Here is a 12,500-nt window from a genome sequence, read left to right as displayed (position 1 = left end):
TGTGTGTGTTTGTGCGTGTGTGTGTGTGTGTGTGTGTGTGCGTGTGTGTGTGTGTGTGTCGTCCTCAGGTGTGACCCTGACACACTGATGAAGAAACACAGATTATTAACCTCAGATTAAATCATGTCAATCATCACTTCATCCACACATCTGCCTCCTCTCTGTGACTCCGCCCCCCCCGAAGTGACCCCGCCCCTCCTGAAGTGTGGAGCAGCCAATCAGAGGCGAGCGGTGAACCTCTGTGGTTTTGGTGAGCGCGCGGTGGATCAGCGGAGGTTTCACTGTGACCGCTCACACTTCCTGTTCTCTGCTGCAGGTTTCAGGGCCACTTCCTGTGTGTGGGGGGGGTCACACAGGAAGTGACCGCACGCATGTGTTTCTGTGTCTCCATGGTAACGGATGTGTGTGTGTGTGTGTGTGTGTGTGTGTGTGGAAACTTCACACCTCACCTCTGCAGTGTTTTCCTGACAAACACACATACACACACACACACACACACACACACACACACACACACACACACACACACACACACACACACACACACTTGACAAAGGAAGTGAAGGATGTTTCCTTCAAAATAAAAGAAAAGGAGAAGCTGTGAATTAATCGGTGGATTTAATGAATTAATTTGTTGTGTTTGTTGATATAAATGAAGAAATAAAAATAAAATCCAAAAGGTTAATTAAGTTAATATGAATATAAATAGTATATAATCCAGTTTATGACGTCAGTGTGAAATTAAAATGTTTTATCTTCATAATTATAATTATTTAAAAATGACAGAAAAGAAAAAGTCTGAAACAAAATGATATTTATTACATATAAATATGTATTTAGTTTTTATCATTGTGTGAATTTATAATAATAATAATAATAATATGATATAAGGTGTGTTTGCCTGATAATAACATAACATATTGACTTTTTTATGACATTATTTAACTTTAACTTTCTCATTTCCTTTATCAAAGATTCATTTTATTGTCGTTTTTTAATTTTTATTTTTTTTTTTAATTTTTTTTTCTTCGTCTCCGGAACGCCTTGCCGAGGCTTTTATTCTGAAGTCCGCCACAGGAAGTGGGCCTTGGTTTCCGGTGTGTGGCTGTGTGACACACTGCTCTGTTATCATCACAGCCGCAGGTTTAACTCGCGCTAAACTCGCGCTTGTGTTGTTTTAAACCGCGTTAGTTTGTTTGTTTGTTTTTTAAACGTAAACATGTCGCACACCGTCATCACGAGCGCGAGCACCACGACCAGGACTTCCGGTGACAGTGTCCTCAACATGGGCTACACCCGGACCATCCCGGGACTGCTGAAGATGGGACAGATGGTGAGGAATGGAGCCCGGAGTTAACCCGGATTTAACCTGGAGTTAACCCAGAGTTAAGGTGGAGTTAACCCGGATTTAACACAGATTTAATGTGGCGTTAACCTGGATTTAACCCGGATTTAGACAGGATTTAAGGTGGAGTTAACCCGGATTTAGACAGGATTTAATGTGGAGTTAACCCGGATTTAACACAGATTTAATGTGGAGTTAACCTGGATTTAACCCGGATTTAGACAGGATTTAAGGTGGAGTTAACCCGGATTTAACACAGATTTAATGTGGAGTTAACCTGGATTTAACCCGGATTTAGACAGGATTTAAGGTTGAGTTAACCCGGATTTAGACAGGATTTAACCCAGAGTTAAGGTGGAGTTAAACCAGATTTAAACTGGGTTTAACCAAGACTTAAGGTGGAGTTAAATTGGATTTAAACGGCATTTAACCCGGAGTTAAGGTAGAGTTAACCCGGATTTAAGATGGAGTTAACCCAGAGTTAAGGTGGAGTTAACCCGGATTTAACACAGATTTAATGTGGCGTTAACCTGGATTTAACCCGGATTTAGACAGGATTTAAGGTGGAGTTAACCCGGATTTAGACAGGATTTAATGTGGAGTTAACCCGGATTTAACACAGATTTAATGTGGAGTTAACCTGGATTTAACCCGGATTTAGACAGGATTTAAGGTGGAGTTAACCCGGATTTAACACAGATTTAATGTGGAGTTAACCTGGATTTAACCCGGATTTAGACAGGATTTAAGGTTGAGTTAACCCGGATTTAGACAGGATTTAACCCAGAGTTAAGGTGGAGTTAAACCAGATTTAAACTGGGTTTAACCAAGACTTAAGGTGGAGTTAAATTGGATTTAAACGGCATTTAACCCGGAGTTAAGGTAGAGTTAACCCGGATTTAAGATGGATTTAACCCGGATTTAACCCAGACTTAAGGTGGAGTTAACCCCGGATTTTACCAGGATTTAAACCAGAGTTGAATTGTATTTAACCTGAAGTGAAACCGGATTTAACCCTTATTTAAACCGGATTTAAATTGGAGTTAAACCGGAGTTAAACCGGAGTTAAACTGGAGTTAAGCCAGAGTTAACCCGGGTTAGACTTTGAATTGACTGTTCAAATGTTGGTGACCTTTGACCTTAGACCAATGAACGTGTTTTTTTCCCAGCTTGCTTTGCTCATCGTCTTCCTGTGCGTTCACTGTGCTCGTGGTTGGCCGAGCTGGGCGGCGTTCCAGTTCTTTGAGGTGGTGGCGCTGTGGTTCCTCATCGCACTGATGGTCTTCTTCATTATGCATCTGTTCAGACTGCAGAGCAAGATGAGCTGTATCAACTGGCCTCTGACGGTAAGAGAAACACTCACTCTCACACACCAAAGTCACTCACTCTATCACACAAAAGTCACTCACTCTGCCACACCAAAGTCACTCACTCTCTCACACCAAAGTCACTCACTCTCTCACACCAAAGTCACTCACTCTGCCACACCAAAGTCACTCACTCTCTCACACCAAAGTCACTCACTCTCCCACACCAAAGTCACTCACTCTGCCACACCAAAGTCACTCACTCTCTCACACCAAAGTCACTCACTCTGACACACCAAAGTCACTCACTCTGCCACACCAAAGTCACTCACTCTCTCACACCAAAGTCACTCACTCTCACACACCAAAGTCACTCACTCTCACACACCAAAGTCACTCACTCTCTCACACCAAAGTCACTCACTCTCACACACCAAAGTCACTCACTCTCACACACCAAAGTCACTCACTCTCTCACACCAAAGTCACTCACTCTCACACACCAAAGTCACTCACTCTCACACACCAAAGTCACTCACTCTCCTCACACCAAAGTCACTCACTCTCTCACACCAAAGTCACTCACTCTCCCACACCAAAGTCACTCACTCTCCCACACCAAAGTCACTCACTCTCACACACCAAAGTCACTCACTCTCTCACACCAAAGTCACTCACTCTGACACACCAAAGTCACTCACTCTGACACACCAAAGTCACTCACTCTCCCACACCAAAGTCACTCACTCTCTCACACCAAAGTCACTCACTCTCTCACACCAAAGTCACTCACTCTCTCACACCAAAGTCACTCACTCTCTCACACCAAAGTCACTCACTCTCTCTCACCAAAGTCACTCACTCACCCACACCAAAGTCACTCACTCTCTCACACCAAAGTCACTCACTCTCCCACACCAAAGTCACTCACTCTCTCACACCAAAGTCACTCACTCTCTCACACCAAAGTCACTCACTCTCCCACACCAAAGTCACTCACTCTCTCACACCAAAGTCACTCACCCCCACACACCAAAGTCACTCACTCTCACACACCAAAGTCACTCACTCTCCTCACACCAAAGTCACTCACTCTCGACACACCAAAGTCACTCACTCTCACACACCAAAGTCACTCACTCTCACACACCAAAGTCACTCACTCTCTCACACCAAAGTCACTCACTCTCACACACCAAAGTCACTCACTCTCACACACCAAAGTCACTCACTCTCTCACACCAAAGTCACTCACTCTCACACACCAAAGTCACTCACTCTCACACACCAAAGTCACTCACTCTCTCACACCAAAGTCACTCACTCTCACACACCAAAGTCACTCACTCTCACACACCAAAGTCACTCACTCTCCTCACACCAAAGTCACTCACTCTCTCACACCAAAGTCACTCACTCTGACACACCAAAGTCACTCACTCTCTCACACCAAAGTCACTCACTCTCCCACACCAAAGTCACTCACTCTCCCACACCAAAGTCACTCACTCTCACACACCAAAGTCACTCACTCTCGACACACCAAAGTCACTCACTCTCACACACCAAAGTCACTCACTCTGACACACCAAAGTCACTCACTCTCCCACACCAAAGTCACTCACTCTCTCACACCAAAGTCACTCACTCTCTCACACCAAAGTCACTCACTCTCTCTCACCAAAGTCACTCACTCACCCACACCAAAGTCACTCACTCTCTCACACCAAAGTCACTCACTCTCCCACACCAAAGTCACTCACTCTCTCACACCAAAGTCACTCACTCTCTCACACCAAAGTCACTCACTCTGACACACCAAAGTCACTCACTCTCTCACACCAAAGTCACTCACTCTCCCACACCAAAGTCACTCACTCTCTCACACCAAAGTCACTCACCCCCACACACCAAAGTCACTCACTCTCACACACCAAAGTCACTCACTCTCTCTCACCAAAGTCACTCACTCTCTCACACCAAAGTCACTCACTCTCTCTCACCAAAGTCACTCACTCTCTCACACCAAAGTCACTCACTCTGACACACCAAAGTCACTCACTCTCTCACACCAAAGTCACTCACTCTCACACCAAAGTCACTCACTCTGCCACACCAAAGTCACTCACTCTCTCACACCAAAGTCACTCACTCTCTCACACCAAAGTCACTCACTCTGCCACACCAAAGTCACTCACTCTCTCACACCAAAGTCACTCACTCTCCCACACCAAAGTCACTCACTCTGCCACACCAAAGTCACTCACTCTCTCACACCAAAGTCACTCACTCTGACACACCAAAGTCACTCACTCTCTCACACCAAAGTCACTCACTCTCTCACACCAATGTCACTCACTCTCTCACACCAAAGTCACTCACTCTCTCACACCAAAGTCACTCACTCTGCCACACCAAAGTCACTCACTCTCCCACACCAAAGTCACTCACTCTCTCAAACCAAAGTCACTCACTCTCTCACACCAAAGTCACTCACTCTGCCACACCAAAGTCACTCACTCTCTCACACCAAAGTCACTCACTCTGCCACACCAAAGTCACTCACTCTCTCACACCAAAGTCACTCACTCTGACACACCAAAGTCACTCACTCTCTCACACCAAAGTCACTCACTCTCTCACACCAAAGTCACTCACTCTCCCGCACCAAAGTCACTCACTCTCCCACACCAAAGTCACTCACTCTCTCACACCAATGTCGTGATCATGTGACAGTGAGATTATTTGAAGTGAATAAATGTTGCTGAGTCATCTGTGTGTGTGTGTGTGTGTGTGTGTGTGTGTGTGTGTGTGTGTGTGTGTGTGTGTGTGTGTGTGTGTGTGTGTGTGTGTGTGTGTGTGTGTGTGTGTCAGGAGTTCTTTCATTACTCAGTGGGGACCGTCCTCATCCTCATCGCCTCCATCATCGCTGCAGTGAAGAGTGGATCAGTGTCTGCTCTGGTGGCTGCTTCAGTGAGTACACACACACACACACACACACACACACACACACACACACACACACACACAGCCTCACCAGCAGATGGCGCTCTCTCTCTCTCTCAAACACCCCCCTGTTTTTCCTGTGACTGATGACGAGAAATCACGTGAATAATCTTCAACAAATCAGGTGTTCACGTACAGATGAGGTCGTGATGAGGTCAACCAGGAAACAGGAAACGCTGAAGAGCTGATTTCAGAGCGTAGCGCCCCCTGGTGCAGCGGAGTCTTCTTAAAGCTAACGCAGAGTTTGTTTGTGCTCAGGTGTTCGGGTTCATCACCACATTCCTGATGGCCGTTAGCTTGTGGACGTCTTACAGCGTCACCTGTGGCCCTCACCCGACAGGTAAGCCCCGCCCCCACCCGACAGGTAAGCCCCGCCCCTGCCCCCATCCACAGTTACATTTACATCGGAACTGGGAGTGACAAGTTTGAGTAGAGGGCCGACAGGAAAGGGCGGAGCTACTGGTGGCATTTTCACAGTGTGGCTAACAAGCTAACAGGCTAACGCGCTAACACATACACACACATTAAAGGGAACTGAGAAGCAGAATTTCAGATTATTTCAACTCTGACTTTAGTCACTTCATGAAATTATGTTTTTTCTCTCCTCCTCTCTCCTCCTCTCTCCTCCTCTCTCCTCCCTCCTCCTCTCCTCCCTCCTCCTCTCCTCCTCTCTCCTCTCCTCTCTCCTCCCTCCTCCTCTCCTCCTCTCTCCTCTCTCCTCCTCTCCTCTCTCCTCCTCTCTCCTCCTCTCTCCTCCTCTCTCCTCCTCTCCTCTCTCCTCTCTCCTCCTCTCCTCCCTCCTCCTCTCCTCCTCTCTCCTCTCCTCTCTCCTCCTCTCTCCTCCTCTCCTCTCTCCTCCTCTCTCCTCTCCTCCTCCTCTCCTCCTCCTCCAGGTTCATCAGTGTAAACATGGTTTGTTCCCGGTCTGTTTTCTGCCCGGCAACCACCTGAACAGTGACTGTGATTGGCTCGGTCAAACACATCCGTATCCTTGTATCCGTTGTCATGACGACATTTCCCATCATTCCTTCTGTCGACATGACCTTTGACCCTTAAGCTGACACAAACAAACCTGCTTGTATAAACCCACAGCGCCCCCTTCCTGTCACGTGCCATAAATCACTCCAGGTTCACTCACACACTCACAGAGTTCAGTAAAACTGTTTTCAGTCCAAATCAAACTTTATTTAAATCGTTAAAGACGACGCTCAGTATTATTCTGTTAGCCTGCTAAGCTAATGTTGCTAAGTGCATTTAAAACATTCACACTGACTGTGATGTGCAAATAAACACTTGCATGCTAATGCCGTTGTTAGCATGCTAAAACATCACTCAGGGGCTAACGTGCTAAAAACAAAAGCATGCTAAAAAAAAAAATATCATTCATTCATTCATTTGTTTCTGAGGGAAAATTAACTGAGGTTAAAGTTCAGGATTTGAAGCCTCAGTATGCTAATGATGCTAACGATGCTAACAAACATTTCGTGATTTGCAAACACTGAAAAAAGTTTGGGTTTCCTCGTGTTTACATTTTTATTATCGTTACGTTTTTTAACCAAAACTTCTTATGGTGCGTTCCATTTAAAGTCGGAACTGGGAAACACGGAGCGACGTCAACAAATGTTATCGTTATTATCACTTTACTGTATATAGATATATATGTTTAGGCAGCACTGTATAAAGTACCTTAAAGTGAGTATAAGTACACATAAGTTACCAGAAACGGTCACTTTTTATAACAACAATAATAAATATAATATTACTTAAGTTTGAAAAGTCAAATGTACAAAAGTAAAAGTCTTAAAGTGAGGAGCGTACGGTGGATCAGTGGTCGTACGGCGGCTTGTGACTCACACACTGTTGCTTTAAATCTGTCGTTTTTCATCGTCGTTCCAAAGTGTAAATATAAATATGACGGGATTAATGTAAATGTCCTCGGTGCTTTCAAACAAAACTATGTTCACTGAGAAAGCACAACTCTACAGAAGAGGATTGGAAAGAAACACATAAATGAAACAGGAATTCTGAGATTAAAGTCGGAGTTCTGGGGAAAAAAGTCAATTTTGAAGTCGGAATTCTTAGATTAAAGTTGGAATTCTGACAATAAAGTGGGAATTCCTCGACTAAAGTCGGAATTCTGAGATTAAAGTTGGAATTCTGAGATTAAATTTGGAATTCTGAGATTAAAATTGGAATTCTGAGGAAAAAAGTAAATTGTGAAGTCGGAATTCTTAGATTAAAGTCGGTATTCTGAGATTAAATTTGGAATTCTGAGATTAAAGTTGGAATTCTGAGGAAAGAAGTAAATTTTGAAGTCGGAATTCTTAGATTAAAGTTGGAATTCTGAGATTAAATTTGGAATTCTGAGATTAAAGTTGGAATTCTGAGGAAAAATTTCAATTTTGAAGTCGGAATTCTCAGATTAAAGTTGGAATTCTGACAATAAAATGGGAATTCCTCGACTAAAGTCGGAATTCCTCGATTAAAGTCGGTATTCTGAGATTAAATTTGGAATTCTGAGATTAAAGTTGGAATTCTGAGATTAAAGTTGGAATTCTGACAATAAAGTGGGAATTCCTCGACTAAAGTCGGAATTCTGAGATTAAAGTTGGAATTCTGAGATTAAAATTGGAATTCTGAGGAAAAAAGTAAATTGTGAAGTCGGAATTCTTAGATTAAAGTCGGTATTCTGAGATTAAATTTGGAATTCTGAGATTAAAGTTGGAATTCTGAGGAAAGAAGTAAATTTTGAAGTCGGAATTCTTAGATTAAAGTTGGAATTCTGAGATTAAATTTGGAATTCTGAGATTAAAGTTGGAATTCTGAGGAAAAAAGTAAATTGTGAAGTCGGAATTCTTAGGTTAAAGTTGGAATTCTGACAATAAAGTGGGCTTTCCTTGACTAAAGTCAGAATTCTGAGATTAAAGTCGGTATTCTGAGATTAATTTTGGAATTCTGATATTAAAGTTGGAATTCTGACAATAAAGTGGGAATTTCTCGACTAAAGTCGGAATTCTGAGATTAAAGTCGGTATTCTGAGATTAAATTTGGAATTCTGAGATTAAAGTTGGAATTCTGAGATTAAAGTTGGAATTCTGACAATAAAGTGGGAATTCCTCAACTAAAGTCGGAATTCTGAGATTAAAGTCGGTATTCTGAGATTAAATTTGGAATTATGAGGTTAAATTTGGAATATTGAGATTAAAGTTGGAATTCTGAGGAAAAATGTCAATTTTGAAGTCGGAATTCTTAGATTAAAGTTGGAATTCTGACAATAAAGTGGGAATTCCTCGACTAAAGTCGGAATTCTGAGATTAAAGTCGGTATTCTGAGATTAAAGTTGGAATTCTGAGGAAAAAAGTCAATTTAGAGATTAAAGTTAAAATTGTGAGAATTGTCGGAATTCTGAGAATAAAGTCAGAATTTTTAGATTAAAGTTGCAATTCTGAGATTAAAGTTGGAATTCCAACTTCAGAATTCATGCTGTTTCATTTGTTTTCCATGTCCCTAATCCTCTTCTGATGATAGAGAAAATAGATTCATGCCAACACGTGTGTGTGTGTGTGTGTGTGTGTGTGGATTATAAAACCAGGTGCAGATTATTATGAGTTTATGATCAGACTGATCGAGTTAACATGACACGTAAGATCAGTCAAAGTAAAGAGTTACAATAACACACACACACACACACACTGATTAAATGTAGCACAAACAAATAATATTAATAACATTCTCACAGATTAATGAATAATATTTGCTCACAGATTAATCAAATATTTACAACAAAAGCTGCAGCAGTGAATTAACGCCTTCATAATTCATTTATTCAGATTTGTGTTTTTTAAGAAGCAGAAAAATCACAGAAACTTCATTGAATTATTTAAATAAACACACGTTACATTAATAATCAACAGAAAAGATCTTTTTTTTATTCAGATTTGAACTCAAACTTAATGACGTCATAAAAACTTAAAAATCCCCTGAAGGTGTGTTAGCTTACAAAGGTTAGCTTACAAAGATTAGCTTACTAGCAACACTGAACTGTATGAAGTAGCTTTATTTAGCGCAAATTAAATGTTTTGAATTATTTTCCTAACATTCCTGTTTTATTTTCCTTTTAATGTGAAAGTCAATTGTTGTTTTTTTTAGTGCGTTTAAGCTAACAGTGGCCATGCTAACAACCATGCTAACCTAGCAACAAAATAAATGTTTGTTGTTGTTATGACACGTCTTCATACGTTCACTTGTTTCCAAACATTTGTACGAATGAGTGAGTGAATGTGATGCTAACCCGACACGGCGCGATTTCAGCGTTAGCGACGTTAGCAAACGTTCACCTGTTTTAAACCTGTTTGTGTTTACAACTGAAAACAAACAACGTTAACACGGTTTAACCTTTTAAAACGGCTCCGGACATTTGTTTTCATTTTTATTCTGATTTTAACGTTTTTCTCTGGTGCTGAAAACAAACGAGTCACTGCCCGTCTGTCAATCAACCAACGCAAGCACAAACAAACAAACAAACAAACAAACAAACAAACAGAAATGAAGGATTTATTTAATTGGACTGAAAAACTTTGTGAAAGTTTTACGTGAACTGTGAACGCATTTATCTTCTCGTTATTATTATTATTCCGATCATTGTCTTAACGTCTGCTGTGAAAACTGCTGAGTCATCGTTTGTTTGTTTTCGTAAAGTTTTCATGTTTTTACGAAGTTTTGTTTTTACCTGTTTTTTTTGTTTGTTTGTTTTTACTGCAGATTTTTACCAAAGTTTGTTTAAGTATTCGCTGTAATTAACTGAATCTGCGATACCTGAAACTTTACGTACAATTTTTTACGAAAAAAAAATTGTGAGAAAGTGAAACCTGCAAAGTGTTAGCGATCAGAGCGCTAATTTACCCGCTAATGTCGACGATCACGTGACGTCGCTCTGCTGAACATACGTGACTGAAATTTTTTTTTTAACGTCGTGCGTTTGCGACTTTTACCGTTAGCCAGTCGCACACCTGCGAAGTTTGACGACTTCCTGTCAACGCAGTTTATGTCGGGTTCAGCGTTATTTTACACTTTTATTTATTTACAGGATTTTGTCGCTCACACATTCTCACATAGCACCACTTCCTTTCAACTTGGCCTTCAAAATAAAAGCCACTCACTTCGTTGGCATTTTACGACTTCTTTTGCCAAAAATACTTAATAATAAAAAAAACATTAAAAAAATATATCGTCGTTCTTCTCGTAAAATGTGTTGTTTTTTGTTGTTAGCAGAAACAGGAAGTCGTCACATTCTTGCAAACAGCTGTACTATATACTGACTGTAATCTGATTACCTATGTTGTTTGTAATCCCGTTACCTGAACACATGTTTATGATTGTAATCTGATTACCTGATCACATTGTAATGTTGTAATCTGATTACCTTAACAAGTGTTAATGGTTTTAATCTGATTACCGTATCAGGCGTATAAAGATTGTAATCTCTATATATGACTGTGTTTATGCTCACAATCTGATTACCTGACTTAGTATGATTGTTATCTCAGTTGACCAAGTGTTTATGGTTGTAATCTGATTACCTCAACACGTGTATGTGGTTGTAATCTGATTACCTCAACGTCTTTGTGGTTGTAATCTGATTACCTCAACATGTGTTTGTGGTTGTAATCTGATTACCTCAACATGTGTATGTGGTTGTAATCTGATTACCTCAATGTGTTTGTGGTTGTAATCTGATAACCTCAAAATGTATGTGGTTGTAATCTGATTACCTCAAAATGTATGTGGTTGTAATCTGATTACCTCTATGTGTTTGTGGTTGTAATCTGATTACCTCCACATATGTATGTGGTTGTAATCTGATTACCTCTACACGTGTATGTGGTTGTAATCTGATTACCTCAACATGTATGTGGTTGTAATCTGATTACCTCTACACGTGTATGTGGTTGTAATCTGATTACCTCAACATGTATGTGGTTGTAATCTGATTACCTCACGTGTGTTTATGGTTGTAATCTGATTACCTCAATGTGTTTGTGGTTGTAATCTGATTACCTCCACATGTGTATGTGGTTGTAATCTGATAACCTCAAAATGTATGTGGTTGTAATCTGATTACCTCAATGTGTTTGTGGTTGTAATCTGATTACCTCCACATGTGTATGTGGTTGTAATCTGATTACCTCACGTGTGTTTATGGTTGTAATCTGATTACCTCTACACGTGTATGTGGTTGTAATCTGATTACCTCAACATGTATGTGGTTGTAATCTGATTACTTCAACATGTGTATGTGGTTGTAATCTGATTACTTCAACATGTGTATGTGGTTGTAATCTGATTACCTGATCATGTGTTTATAGTTGTAATCTGATTACCTGATCATGTGTTTATAGTTGTAATCTGATTACCCGATCATGTGTTTATAGTTGTAATCTGATTACCTGATCATGTGTTTATAGTTGTAATCTGATTACCTGATCATGCCAATGCTTCTTCTAAAATAAAATCCGAATTTTTTTTTACGTTGACACAGAAAAAAATTGCGTAAATGACTGTTCTGTTATCGCAGATTTATCGCAGAGTCGTCGTGTCTCCGGGCGACACAAAACCCGATTGTTTACATCATTCCTTTTCTTTAAAGTCTGATATCGTCACGGAGACACGACAAACATCACATGACCGCGCATTCTTTTACGCGTTCGTTAATAACGCGTTCGTAAAGACGTGAATCTGCTTTTTCTCCAAAGTGCCTTAAATGTTGTTTTGAAACCATGAGTCACGTGACCTCAGAGGTCACAGAGGTCACAGAGGTCACAGAGGTCACAGAGGTCACCTGA

General features: G+C 40.9%; 2 protein-coding genes across 2 annotated transcripts in view; one reads left to right on the top strand and one right to left on the bottom strand.

The window, feature by feature from the left end:
* Positions 1–12,500, bottom strand: part of LOC310944548 (sialic acid-binding Ig-like lectin 15) — a gene marked incomplete at both ends in the record, with an annotated part of 54,197 nt that overhangs the window by 7,888 nt on the left and 33,809 nt on the right. The gene's annotated exons all lie outside the window — the stretch shown is intronic.
* Positions 1,220–12,500, top strand: part of cmtm7 (CKLF-like MARVEL transmembrane domain containing 7) — a gene marked incomplete at both ends in the record, with an annotated part of 16,073 nt that continues 4,792 nt past the window's right edge. The window contains 4 exons of the mRNA XM_083910329.1: positions 1,220–1,333; positions 2,515–2,691; positions 5,527–5,625; positions 5,917–6,022. Of these exons, the coding sequence (XP_083766455.1) occupies positions 1,220–1,333; positions 2,515–2,691; positions 5,527–5,625; positions 5,917–6,022 (496 nt within the window). The remainder of the gene's footprint in view (positions 1,334–2,514; positions 2,692–5,526; positions 5,626–5,916; positions 6,023–12,500) is intronic.

The sequence above is a fragment of the Microchirus variegatus genome (genome assembly GCF_963457635.1).
Source record: "Microchirus variegatus genome assembly, chromosome: 2".
NCBI lineage: Eukaryota > Metazoa > Chordata > Actinopteri > Pleuronectiformes > Soleidae > Microchirus > Microchirus variegatus.
Note: the sequence above shows the minus strand (reverse complement) of the source record. Positions and strands in the feature narration are given on the sequence as shown.